General features: G+C 45.7%; 1 protein-coding gene across 15 annotated transcripts in view; it reads right to left on the bottom strand.

Annotated features, from left to right (window-relative positions):
* The window catches only part of KALRN (kalirin, RhoGEF kinase), a 586,523-nt gene that overhangs the window by 460,208 nt on the left and 111,641 nt on the right, over nucleotides 1–14,674 (bottom strand). For all 15 annotated transcript variants that reach the window (XM_005873113.2, XM_005873115.2, XM_005873109.2 and 12 more), the window contains exon 2: nucleotides 1,348–1,422. In XM_005873113.2, the coding sequence (XP_005873175.1) occupies nucleotides 1,348–1,422 (75 nt within the window). The remainder of the gene's footprint in view (nucleotides 1–1,347; nucleotides 1,423–14,674) is intronic.

Genomic DNA, 14,674 nt, shown 5'->3' with positions numbered 1-14,674 from the left:
AAGAATCTTTGCAGATGTGATTAAGTTAAGAAACTTTCGATGGGAAGATTATACTTGATTATCAGAGTGGGCCCTAAATGCAATCACAGGTTTCCTCATTGGGAGGCAGAGGGAGGTCTGACATAGACAGAATTGCAGAAGGCACTGTGAACATGGAGACAGAGATGGGAATGATGCAGCCACAAGCCAAAGAATGCTGACAGCCACCAGAGATGAAGAGGCAAGAAACAAACTCTCCCCTCGAGCTCTGGAGGTAGCATAGCCCTGCCGATACCCTGATTTCAGCCCAGTAAACGGCTTTTGGACTTCTGGCCTCCATAACTGTGAAAAAATAAATAAATTTCTGTTATTGTAAGCCATCCAGTTTCTGGCAACTTGTTATAGTAGCAAAAGGAAATTAATGCACTGCCTAAACACATTCACATGGCTGCATTCCAATAAAAGTTTATTTACAAAAAAAAACAAACAGGTGGTTGGCCTACAGGCTATAGTTTGCTGACCCCTGAATTAGACTTTAAAAGGTCCAGGTGCACAAGATGGGTTGGAGAGAGATGCCAGAATTAAATATTTGGAAGTCACTATTCAGAAAAATAAATAGATGCAAACACTCACTTGAGTTCCCTTTGCCAGGAAGGAGAGATAAGAAGGAGACAGATAAAAAGGATATAGAGCTCAGTGGATTGAGCGTCATCCCATGGACCAAGAGGTCCCAGGTTCAATTTCCAGTCATGGCACATGCCCAGGGTTGCGGGCTCAACCCCCAGTAGGGGATGCGCAGGAGGTAGCTGATAGATGTGTCTCTCTCATCTCTCTCTCTCTCTCTCTCTCTCTCTCTCTCTCTCTCTCTTTCTCCCCTTCCACTCTCTCTAAAAATAAATAAAACATATTTTTTTAAAAAAGGAGACAGAAAATTTTTATATCCTGTCCATGACCCATTCAGAGATGAACCAAATAAAACCTCTGGGAATTATGACATGGACAGACCCCTCCAGCTGGAGCCTCTCTCTGAGGGGCTTCAGTGGCTCCTGTGGGCCCGATGGGCCTGGGAGCAAGGACAGGGTGAGGTGTATGTGTGTGGGGTGGGGTGTGAGGTGGGGGCACCCACCTGCGGTTGTAAGCATCCTCCAGAACACCCAGCTGGGACCAGAGCTCCCCCTTCTCTTTCTGCCTCCCTCTATAGAGAGGAAGCAGCTGCTCCCAGCATCCAGTCTACCTGCACTTCTCTCCCACTAACCCACAAAGAAGCGTGCATGAGCACACACACACACACACACACACACACACACACACACACACACACACAGCTTCTCTGGGTCCATCGCAGAGAAAAGTTCCACAGACACTCACCGGAAACGAAGGCCACTTTTTCCTTTAGGATGGGAAGGACATCAGAAGCTTTCAAACCATCATTCCGAAAAGAACCTGTGGGACAACAAGACAGAAGGAATCAGGGTGAAAGAGGCCAGGTGGCGGAGTCCCTGGGCCCCACCCTCAGCCTCCCAGCCACACCAGGGGCCAGAAAGTCATGTCTTGTTCAGGCCCTATAGCCCGGCCCAATGGAACAGGAGAGGGTCCACTTCTAGTACCAGCCCAGTGTCTGGTACACAGAAAACACTCAGCAAATATCTACTGAACAGAGTCATTAATATCAAGAGGAACCACAATGCCTTAAATAATTCTCTTTGCCTTTCCTCTATGTGGCACAGCAACTGGGAGTCTTCATTCTTTGAACAGAGAAAGGAAACCACAAAAAAATGCCCACATGGAAATCGAAGTTGAATGTGATACCCTTCTCCATGCCTCTCTCCCTCCCCTTCAAAGTGGCCATCGTCAGCCCTCAACAAGCAGGGGGTGGAAGACACCAATTTCCTGGGAAGAAAATGTATTCCCTTCTTCAGCAATTCGTTCTCTGCTTACATACTGCTTCTCTGTTGAAAAGTCCTTTCTGGGGTCTAGTTGAGTTCCTGTTAGGGGGTTGTAGGGGGAGGCACGGGGCTCACATTGAATGGAAGATAACCATGTGCCTGGGGAAACAGTAGCCTCAGGAGGCAAAGGACAACCCAGCCAGGGGTGAGATGCAGGGGAAGGCAGGAACCAGCTTCCACACACACCCAAAACCCCAGGTCAACCCACGGTGCCGCTGTCATTAAGCCTGAGTACCCCAGAAGGAGTTTCCGGGAAAGCCAGCCCACATCCAGGTCTCAGCTGTGTGTCACCACAGGGGACATGGCACAGCGGGATCCCGGAAGAGAGGCAGCTCTGTGTGAGCTCAGTGAGACAGAACCAGAGCCCACGGACACCCCCTCATGCCTTTCTGCTCCTGGCTTACTCCCCTGCAGTGGAAATATAACAATCTACAGAGGAAGAAATGTGCTGGGCAAGACAGTCCCACTCAGGGCTGTCTGAACCCCTAAACACTGACAAGTTCAAGAGATCCAAAAATGTCGGGGATTTTGACAACAACGGGGATTAAGATCACTGGCCCAGGGAAGGGAAATGAGCCCGCTGCACACTCAACCAAAGAACAGATGTGATATATCCCCCGAATGCCAGTTGCCTGGTCAGACGGCATACCCTAATCCAAAACAAAGTTCCTATGTGTCTCTGACAATTTCACCTATTTCTTCTTGTTCATTTTTCACTAAATGAATACAGTGAGCCTTTTCATTTATCAGTTGCTTTTCTTTACAAGTTGGCCTATGGAGTTACCTGATGCTGGAGTAACCCACTGCAAGGCTCACTTTAAGAAACCATAGGCAATAGAAAAAAATAACAGCATAAAATTCTAAGCCTTGTTTTGTACTTTCTACCCTTAGTTTCTATAGATCTTTATGCTCTGATTTTATCTTTCAACACAGAAAAGCTATTAAACCTCACTAGTAGGAACCAATTGGGATGAATTATTATAGAAATAACAAATAGATACGCAGGTTGGTTTGTTTTTACCCTCATGCAATGAGGACAAGTTCCAGCTTCCTTGGTGAGGAAGCATTTTATCAGGCTTCTCCAACTAGACAAGGATCATCTTTAATTAATACATGAATTGTTTGTGTAAAAGGATGCTTCTGCATCAAAATAGCGTATTTTCATACAGGAAATGTTTTTCTATACATCCGTTTTAAAACATTCTCCTCTACATCAACAGACACACTATTCGTTTCTATACAACAATGATTTTCAACTGATATGCCACAAGAATTTTTAAAACATGTGATACCTGACTATTTAGTCAGGGGCACTGACCTCTTTTCCCTTAGATTGTCAAATAAAAAAAAAATGACAGCAGGTAACACAACAGTAGGCATCTGGGGTGAATGAATCAAAATTATACCAACTTTTCGTTGAATCAGCAAAAAAATACATTTTTTTTTGGTGTGCCCCAGAATTTTAGTAATTAGTTTATGTGTACCATGAAATGAAAGGGTTGAAAATCACTGATAAACAAAGAAATTTAATATAAAAATCTAAACTTCAGCCTTGTCTTCTTCCAGATTATTTACAAGTTCAAAATTAGTAAGGCCCCAATTTATGAGATTTTACAGTATAACAAGAATCCACATAACCCTCTTCTCTCCTAAACTCCTGTCTTATTTTTCCACTGCTCTTCCTCTCCTCCCCTACTGTGTTAAAATATACAAGAGAACTCTAATTCCACACAGCCCCAGGCCTTAAGGAAGAGTTCGGAATTTGCTGGAACAGAAGCAAAAGGTTCCCCATCCTACTCCTTCCTCGTTTCCACCCATGGAAAAGGAGAGGGAGTTCCAAATCTCATCTTCACACCCCACTCATCATGCCCACCACTTCCTTCTCCCCTCCAGGCTCCAGGACCCTAGAGAAGGGAGCAGCTTGCAATCATGGGCTCCACTACATGTCAGTATCTTGGGATGGGCTGGTCTAAGGTTCCTAGGGCTTCCTCTTTCCGGGCCAGAGTGCTCCCCTTCTGGCTCAGACCATTGCTGTGCAATCTGCCAGGCTGTACCACCATAAGAAACCCTAAAATGTCCAAATCTACAAAATCCTTAATTAGGGGATGATCATTTCCAGCAACAATAACAAGATTTTTCACATTACAAAAGGAGTTGCTCCGGGGTCTCTTTAAATAAAAGCTGCCTGAGTGGTTTAAATTAGTTTTTCATTTGCCAGAATTGAATTACAAATACCTTTTCAACAATATATGTATAAGGTAAGGCCAAGTAGAGCTAAATTAATTAGCCCAGCAGCTCAGAAGTTGGTAACCTCACATAGAAAACCTATTTGCACCGGCTAAAGATCCTACATATCAATCCCCCCAGGGCCACTGTAAAACCAGCTGTCAGAATCTGTAATAAAGGGGAAGTTCATTGAATGCTGACTCAAACAGGACCAATCAAAGAGCGACATGTTTTCACTATCAGGTACACGTCTGGGCGGACTTCTAGTAAATGGTCAATAAATATTTGATGAAATAATAAATAAGTGAATGAATTGTTAACCCTTCCTAAAGTGACTTGCGCAAGGTCAATGGCCTCATCCGTCACACCAAGCGCTGGTGATCTGAGCAGATGATCTCCAGAGTACCACTCAGCACTGAGACTTTCCAAATCTCTTCTTCATATTCATTAGCCTTTAACATCCTCAGATGATCAGATCAATATGCTTTGAAAGGAAGTACTGGGAACAAATTCCCTAATGAGATTCAGTGTACTTTCTGAAGATAAAACAACTCTTCCCTAGCCTCCCAGCCCATTCTTCCCCAGGAATCAGGTTAGGGATTGTGATGCTCAAGGCACAAGTTACCAAAATGGGAGACAGGTGATGGAAGACATTCTGTGAGGCAGACCTGAACCGCGATTGCGACCTCTGATATAAGGTATGTTTGCTAGCACAGATTATAAATTCTAGACCAACCATACACCAGCTTCCCCTTTAAATAAAAGCCTGTTGAAACAGTAGGCCCCTTGCTACCCCTAAAGAAAGCCTGAAAAGAAATATAAGCCCCTAACCCCTTGGTGTTACTGTAAGGGCACCCTCATGGACCTGACCCAATGTGAGGATTGTGTTTTCTCTTAAGGACAAAGGCATGCTCCGCTGGCGTTCAGCGCCAATCCCACACCATTCATGTCCTGCTGCTGGCAGAATTACCAGCCTGCTGTTCCCGTTAATTAGCCAAGTTGAAATGCTCTGCATCTATTGGGGAAGTAAAGATTGCTACTGCCATCGCCCCAGGATCTCCAGCATGGGTCTTCTCCAAACCCCACTTCTGCCTACGCCTCGCTCCAAATGTGTTCCGCTTACATTGCTGCTGCCTGTTCCTCTTCACATTGTCCTGTCACCATTCTCCATGACACACATTGCCAGTCATGCTCACTCTGGTTCCCAGCCTCTCCGTGGCCCCATGCACAACAGCAGGACTGGTGTCACAGTCCCTGTCCACGGTTTTATGGCTCTGGGATGGCAGTGAGTCCCCAGGACAGCTGGGTGCCTTGTGCTCCATGCTAACTTCCTCCAGAAAGCAATCCCAATTTCAACAAGTGAAGAAACAAACAACTGAAGGTGGGGCATGTGGAAGTGCAAGCTGCCAGGACACCCATGGCTTGCTCTTTACTTCCTCTGGTTTTCAGTCACACTCCCTTACTTTGCACTTACTTAGAAGTTACTGTGTAAGTGTTCTAACGTTGCTTCACGTGGGCCTGAACCCCATTCCACCACTGAGATGGTGAATTCCCCAATGCTCAGGTCTCTGCCTCCTTTTCCCACCCTGTCCTTGTGGTGTCCAGCATGGAGCCCCCAGCAAAGTAGCGCTGAAATACTGACTGGTCTGCCGCAAGGAAGAAACCTGGCTTACAGTGGAGAGAAGTCCAAGAGCCCGACAGGCCAAACCTTGGTTTGGGCTCAATTTGGACAGTTTTCTATTCTATTTCTATTCATTCTTTCACCAATTCCTTATTAAGCACTAGGCCTCCCGTTAGGCTTTGGTGATACTAAGACAAATAAGGGATAGACCCTGCTCTCCAGGGGGCTTGCAGGCAGAGACAGACAGGTATGTAGAAAGGATAAGGAGCTATTATCAGAGATAGGGCATCACCCGCAGAGATTACAAGGGGGCTCAAAAGAAAGACTTCCTAAAGGTGAGTCCTACAGCCTTGCCACTCAAAGTAATAAGCATCACCGGCCAGCAAGAACCTTGCTAGAAATGCAGAATCTCTGCCCGGCTCAGGTGGGTCAGTGGTTGAGCATCAACCTATGAACCGAGAGGTCACGATTCGATTCCCAGTCAGGGCACATGTCAGGTTTCAGGCTTCATCCCCAGTAGGTGGTGTGCAGGAGGCAGCCAATCAATGATTCCCTCATCATCATTGATATTTCTATCTCTCTCTCCCTCTCCCTTCCTCTCTGAAATCAATAAGAATATATTTTTTAAAAAAAATGCAGAGTCTCAGGCCCCACTCAAGACCTGCCAACTCAGGAAACTGTATTTTAATAAGAAACCCAGATGATTCACATGCACTTTACCTTTGGGGTACATTTTCTATTCCAGAGTGGCTTCAGAGAGAGATAGATAAAAGCATCCTTTAGTCTCATCTAAACAGAACCTCTAAAGTCTGATCTTGTGCTGTTTATCACCCCTCCCATCTCCTCCATGGAAATCCCAGAGAGTCAGCCATTACCCTGTAGCCCATCGCTCAGATTCAGCTCCAGAATAAAAATGCTATTCAGAAGATAGACAACCTCCCCTTCCAGGGTACTGAGACTGGACCATGCCTTGCTTTTGTTTGTTTGTTTGGGGGTGGGGGGGCAGTAGAAATGTTTTTGAATAATACCTGTCCAAACTGCTCAGAATTTGGGTAGATTCATCCACTCTTTCATGCATTGAATATTTTCATTTCACAACAAATCTCTCCCGTTACCCCAACCCTCCGACCCGTTTTCCTCACTGCTCTCAGTACCATAGTACTGTCACTGATCATTTGTATAGACCAAGATGCCATCTCTGAGCTGGCCCTGGAGGACAGAGGGGCTAGTTGGTTTATGCCTCTTTGTCACACCTGCACTCTCACCCACAGGTACAAAGCCCTGGACAGGGGCAATACTGAAAGGGAAAGAGAGGAAGGAGAGGTGTCCCCACCACTGGGAGTTCCACATAAGAACGCACTGCTCATGTCAGGCAATTCTCTCCTCAGAGGGGAGACCCAATTTCTGGCCTCTGAGAGTCTCCAACCTAATAAAATACCTAGCACCCATTTCCCCAACACCAGGAAGCTACCAGACTCTGTATATGACACAACTTAAGAAACTAAGATTCTAACAAACCCTCTCCATCCTGCTCTCAACCTGGCTGCCCTGTATCTTATACATCCTGATTGCTGGTGCCATCATCCGCTGAGTTACCAAAACAGAAACCCGGGTGGCATCCTAGATTCCTCCACTCCTACATCCCAAATATCGATTCAGTTGTTTGGTTCTGTTGGTTCTGCCCCTTAAAACTCTGTCTAACCCACCATTTCCTCTGTGCAGGTTCCCTGACCTCTGGTCAAGTTGAGATGTCCCTGGCTGTTCCTTGTTCTCCATCACTCCTGAAAGGCATTTCAGGGTTTCCATTCCACTCCCCATTAACACATCCTGACACCTTGAGGGTAGGACCACATCTGGCCCCTTGTTCTACCCAAGCACCTAGTGCAGTGCCGGTCACATGCAAAGGGTTCAGGGAACACTGAACTGAACCTGAGCGTGCACAGACCCTAGGAAGACGGGAGTAAGGATGATAGTTAGAGGTGAATCATCAGGGCTGCTTCCCCAAGGAAGTGGTCTTTGAACTGGATTGTGAATAAAGGAAGGGCCATGGAATGGTGCTCTGGTGGGGAGCAACACATGCCAAGGCAGAGAGGAAGGGGCCAGTGAGCCGGATGCCAGAGATGGAGAGAGCTTGCTGGCTGAACAGAAAAGCAGACTTAGGAAGTAACAGAAAGGAGGGCATGGGGGTGATCTCACTCCGATCCTGACTTCTTAATAGGGTGGGCTCTGAGGAAGGTAACAGCAAAGATGTGGTTGCAAGTGCCTTTGGAAACTCAGAGCGCCAGGAGCAAGGGCCAGAGCTGGTGGAATGTGGTCCCAGAGCAAGGCTATGACTCCAGGCAGAGGTGGACCCAGCAGGCTCTGACCCCAACCTGCACATCACATCCTGCTCTGTCTTCAAGGAGACAGAGAATGGGACACGAGGCTCCTGCTGAGCTGGATGCTGGAATATAGGGCAAGGGCACTGGATCTTTGTCTCTTTTTATCTTCTCCCTAAGTCAGGAGGAAGGTTTGCTGTGAGGTACCTCTTGGGAGGCTTCCAGGCCAGTAGCAGGCAGGAAGTTCATGTAAGATCCCCACGAAGGTGCAATGCTTAACTAAATAATAGAGGAAAGACACTGAAGGTCCCTTCTCATAAGGACTAGATGGGCAAAGCCCCTGGGAGGAGACACTGTCAGTGCAGCTGGAGATGGGAGGGAACCTATCGGTGGGTAGAGGTGATGATCTTCATTCCCCTCTCTCCTTCCCCCTTTTTTATATTAACACAAGAAAAGGAAAGAGAGGTGACAAGAATGAAAGGAAAACAGTAAGAGCAGGAGAGAAAGAACTGGAGAGAAAGAACACACACATACACACACACACACACACACACACACACACACACACACACACACAGATGAAGGTTAATGTCTCCTGTTTACAGACACTAATGAGCTATTGAGGAAACTGCCTGTTGAAAAACTCCTCCAGTGACTATAAACATGTCCCTTGGAGCTCTCGTTAAAACAACTACTACTAAGATAGGACGTGTAAGCTAAGAGAAAGGAATAAATCCAGCAGAAAAAGAGACTGGGCAGCTTCGTGTCAGCAACATAGCATACAGCCCAGTAAGGAGAACCACCTGCCTCTCCCCAACCTGGGGATCCATCCACCCACTGTGAGGCCAACTCCCACATCTGTCTCTCACCACAGACACCACAAATGTCAACCCAGCCTTGGCAGCGTCCTCCTTCCTGGAGTGAGCTGCAGCATGGAGGAGACACACCCCGAGGAGCAGAGTTTTCTGCCCGGACACTGGGCCAGGGGACTTCTAAGAGAAGGAAATTTATGAGCCTCAGCTACCTGATTTCAATGCACAGGGGGAGAGGAAAAACAAACAAACAAGGGCTCCTCTTTGGCAAATGCTAACTACTAAGCCTTTCTAAGCAAAGTGACGAGGTCTCATGCAATGTGAGGCAGTAGCCAGGGACTTGAAATGACAGCCAGATTGGACAGTCTTTACTCTAGAGAGAAGCAATGTCTGTCTCTCTCGGTTCTGACATGCATCTGAACATCACTGTTCACAGTGACTGTTTTCTGCCTTGTGCTATAGTGAGCTGTGCACCTTCCCCAGGGAGCCTTCCCTAAGCCCTTCCCCACCCCCAGTTGTATGTCACATGGCAGGTACATCACTGCTATGCCACCTCCCCTGCTGCACCTGGACCCCACTCTAGACTCTACGCTCCCAAGGGCAGGGACTGGGTGCTTACCTCCACATCTCCAGTGCCTGCAGACAGCTGGTGCGTAATGAGTGACCCAAGGACTGACTCTTCCTCATCAGTGCCATGGAGCCTTCCACAAAAAGGAGCTTAATAACAGCTGTGCCTCTTCTTCCCCTGCCCCCTCCCTGTGCCCACTTCTACCTGCCCCCCCCATCTTTCTCTCACACTCCCCTGTGAACTCTAATTGAGGCCAATTTCAATATTAACTTTCTGAAGTCAATATTAGATATATTGTTAATGGGCTACTTTTGAAGAGCAGAAATATGTAACACTTACCATTGTTAAATTAGCTCCATTAAAGATCACTAATAATTAGCACTTTACACATGTGGCTAACACCTCTCTAAGCCCAGCTAATGAGCAAACCGTTTCTGTTTATTCTTCACAACATTTAATATTAGCTCGAGTTGAGACCTCAGCTGCAATACACACAGGCTCACTCATCCTCCCTCCCTCCTCTGAAAAGCTGACATCATTCGGTGTACCCTAGACACAAGAAAATAGCCACTTCAGAAGTAATTATATGTGCCCATCACTTCTTTTTTAAACTGATTCTGTGCTAACTGACCCGGTTATTTAAAGTGCTCATGAATGGTGGTGATGGTGAAAGATTTATTGTCTTTTTGTTATGCTGAGCATTATTCTTAGATGGGTCCTCAAAGTAACACAGAACATTAGCCAGTGATGAATTAGTCGGTGACGAATATGAATCAGCTTTGAACATTAGCTGTATATTTGCTTTTGCAACATATTTAGAGAGAATGAAGAGGCAGTCAGAGGCAGAAGGCATGTGCTGTGGAGACATAAGAGTCTCACTCCTTGGGACCCTCACTCTCAGTTCCCTGCCCTCTTCCCCAGGTGCCCATCAAAAGCATTTTAATTTTAATTAATGTTAATTTAATCGGGGTATAATGACTTTAGTTCAAGATGAAATTGTGGATGTGAAAAGCCAGCTTTGTCCCTCTCATTATGAAAGGCACTCTGGCAGGCATCCAAACATACAATGGCCCAGCACCTCCCAATGCTTCCCCCCTCCCCATTTCCCATGGCCTGAAATGCAAGTGTAGGTGGCATACAGCACCAATGGGGGCCGACTACAGAGCTCAGAGCAGGAGACCCTCAGGGGCAGCTCCTGGAGCAGTCTCTCTCACCCCAGCACAGAGCTCTCCCTGCTCTACTCCATGCTTTCTGATTCCACAGCTGTGCCATTCCTGCCCTAGCCTCACTACCATGCCCATCAGTGGAAGCAATGCCACAGCGACATACCGGGCTCAGGCCCACCACAAACAGGGAACTGTGAGGGCCAAAGTAATAACAAAGATGGCAGAACTGTAACCCTACAGATGAGAAGGGCCACACCTAAAGGTCATATTACTGAATAAACTTTAGGAAACCAAAGCACCTTATCCCCTTCAGAGACATGTGTGCCGCTGTCCTTGGTCCTGAGTAGCTGTGTAGTCACTACTTGGAGTGGCTGCTGTCCAGCTTGCCCCAGGATATGTGAACCAAATGAGAAAGACCAAGATAAAACAGACATTAAGATATATCAGGGAGAGAAACAAATGTGAAGAAGTATTGAAAAGACATAGACATGGAGATATTACCGTAGAGAATAAAAGTACTTGTTCTGGTATTGTTTTCAAGAAACTGCAATAACTAAGGAAGAAAGGTCTGTGAACATCACACACACACACACACACACACCTCTGCCATGGAAATGAGACAGCATGAACTCCAATACCATGTTGAGGTTTCTGCATAAACTGCTTGACTATATCTGAGGTAGATGAGTTGGTCTAGAGTTTTAAGCAATTTTTAAATCTCTCCTTAAATTATTACCTTGGTTATCTAAACATTTCCCTATTCAGTTCAATAAATATTTATTGAGCACCAATGTGTCAGACAAAGTTTCAGTCCCTGTGGGTACAATGATAAAAAAATGCAGAATTTTTTACCTAAAGTGACATTTTGTTTAGGGGGAGAATGAGATACATCAACATGTAATTTTAATATCATCTAAGTAACATAATGATAGAGGTACATATATACAAGAAAATCTCAAAGGGATAATAAAACTTGAGCTCCAAAAAAAGTATCTAAAAAGTGAAAGAGCAATAACTACAGAAGAGGCAAATGATTAGAGTTTCCTCAGCAAGGTCCTGGACTGGACAGGATGTTGGTAAATATTGGGGTCTCACCAGCTGGTTTAGGAGAACACAGAAGAGTAGCTAAGACAAGGTATTTTCCTCCCCTGACTCAGACCCTCTCTAGAGTAACACAGAGATGAGTTAATATTTGCCAGAGAGAAGTAACGAAGTTCCCCTGTGGGCCTAGCATAACCAAGAGCCAGCATAAACTAGGAAATAACCAAGATCAGGAGAGAGTCTGAGTCGTCAAATCAGAAAGAAGGAATAACAATACCACATATAATCCGAGTATCTTTTGAAACTAGAATCCTTCTCCAGAATTATGGAAAACAAGGAGCTGGGAGGGTTGCCTAGGTAACCCTCAACACTGCTCACCAGAGGACATACTAAGCCACACATTCCAGGACCACCAGTGAGCCGAGCAGGCTTCCTAACCCTGCCTCAAAAATGTGTGTCATTGGGGAAGGCCATGGACCTCATAAAACTGCATGCAAATTATTGCATGTATGTCCATATGCGTTCTTTTTCTGATAAGAGAAACTGTGCAATTCTAGTTTTCATCACATTTTCAAAGGGATTGATGGCTCCCAAAATGGTTGAGAGCCCCTGGTCTAAAACAAAGTCAAAATGAGACCCTCTCATTTGTCTCAAGTTCTAACCACTAGATCAGTGATGGCGAACCTATGACACACCTGTCAGAGGTGACATGTGAACTCATTTTTTTGGTTAATTTTTCTTTGTTAAATGGCATTTAAATATATAAAATAAATATCAAAAATATAAGTTTGTTTTACTTTTGGTTGATTTTTCTTTGTTAAATGGCATTTAAATATATAAAATAAATATCAAAAATATAAGTCTTTGTTTTACTATGGTTGCAAATATCAAAAAATTTCTATATGTGACACGGCACCAGAGTTAAGTTAGGGTTTTTCAAAATGCTGGCACGCCGAGCTCAAAAGGTTTGCCATCACTGCACTAGATCCTATCACCCAGCATCTGCCTCACTCATGGCCCAGTTTCTAACATTCATGGTTTAGCTGGGACCCAATACTTTGATGGGGCTGGTACAGAAAGTAACTAGAGAAGAGAAATTGTTTAGATTCCTTAGCTTGGATAACAGGAATCTGAGGCAGATGGTGGAAGATGAAGGCTGTGTACAGGATCCTATGCTCTAAGGATAAGCTTAACCAGAGGTGGTTCTGTTCTCTCTCATTGTGGTGTTCCTGAGGACCAGGAGAACTGAGGTTAAATGTGAAATGAGTTTTATAGAGGCCATCCATGGCAGTACCTTTCCTGGAAGTCTTCCAAACTGAAGACTGGCCTGTAGCCCTACCAGCAGAGGAATGACAACCTGACTCTTCTGGATCCATGAGAGCTATGATCAGGGTCAGAGCCAGCCAAATGGGTCTGCAAATTTATTTCAAAAGATCCTTGGAAGCTGGTTCATGGCAGAATAAGAAGGGGGTTCTCAAGTATTCCTAGTCAAGCAGCCACAGCCGGGCATGCCTGGCCACTATTTGCTCAAAAAGCCATTTTCTGCATGAGATGGCAAGCTCTCCCTGGGCAGGCACATCCTGAGAGACAGCCCTGAGTAAGCACTTAGTAGCTGTGTGCCCTTGGACAACTTACTTAACCTCTCTGAGTATTTGTTGCCTCATAGAAGATAACAACACCTACTTGACAGGTGGTGATCAAAGGAGAAAATCTATTTGAAGGCATCAGACACATAGCTGATGCTAAATTAACGTAACGCTCCTTCCTCTTCCCTCTTCACCTTGGCAGTCTTAGCATAGGGCATGGCAAATAGATGCTCAATGGTAAGTGATTATGTCAATGAACAAGTGAGTGAATAAATGAGTAAGTGAATGGAGTAAATTCAGAAAACAACAGCTAAAAACTGCCTCCTCACCTTCCCACTACATACCACTAAGCCACGCTGCTCACACTCACCTGTGTGGTTCCTCTGAATTTTATTGTTTCTCTCCCCTACCCAATCTGGGCTGTTTGGCAAGCACTCCAACTGCTCCTGTACCCCTAGCCAGGTTCCCCAGATGCAGACCAGCTACTGAGTGAGCTGACTGAGCACTAGCATCCTCCTTCTGTGTCCAGAGGGCTATGATCATGGGCACCCTTCCCACACTGATCTCTATGTGCTGGTGGTGCCTGGAGCTAGCAGGCCTTATTCCTTCTTCCCTGGCTCCTCTCCCCCGACCCTGCTCTTACTAGTATGTGGCTGGGTTCCAGACAAAGGTGGGTTCCAGGTCCAGATGGTGTTTCTGAGAAGTACCCCTACTGAAAATGCATCTGATAATAGTGCCACAAGCTGAGATGAGGTAGCCCCAACATCTACCTGTAGACAACACCTTCAGAGTCCCAAGCGGAGCCCCAGCTGCCTGTAGGGAGAAAGAACCAGAGGCCTAAGCAGAGTCTGTGCCTGTTGGCCTTGAGCTGTTAGGCCATTGTGAAGAGGGAGTTCACAGAGGAAGAAAGGCTAGAGAGGTTGCAGAGCGAGGTGTGGAGGCACAGGCGAGTGGCAACGAATGCAGACTAGGGTGAGTCTGCACCAAACAATGAGGGGCCCCAGGCTGCTGAAATTCTCTGTTCCGTGCTCTCTAAAACTATTTTCTCATTAATTCTCCAATATTTAGAATTTGAGCAGTAATCTGAGCAGAACACTTACAGGAGGAGGTCCTCTGTGCTCTTTTCCAGCTCCTTAAAGACGCGGGGCCCTTGCCATCCAGGGATGAGTGTGTATGTGTACTCACAACACAGTTGATATGCTACAGACTAGAATAATGTTAAGGTAAGAGTAAAGATGTTTACTATGGCTCTACTATACTGTAAAATCACACCAAACCTAAATGTTCAACCACAGGGGAATGGCAAAATAATCCACAGTAGAGCCACTCTACCCAGCCATTGAATATGACACTGTACAAGAATAATTAATGCCATGGAAAATTTTATGGTTCATTGTGAAGTAGGAAAAAC

This window comes from Myotis brandtii, unplaced genomic scaffold (genome assembly GCF_000412655.1).
Source record: "Myotis brandtii unplaced genomic scaffold, ASM41265v1 scaffold4, whole genome shotgun sequence".
Lineage (NCBI taxonomy): Eukaryota > Metazoa > Chordata > Mammalia > Chiroptera > Vespertilionidae > Myotis > Myotis brandtii.
The sequence above is the reverse complement of the archived record's forward strand: the minus strand, read 5'-3'. Positions and strand labels throughout refer to the sequence as shown.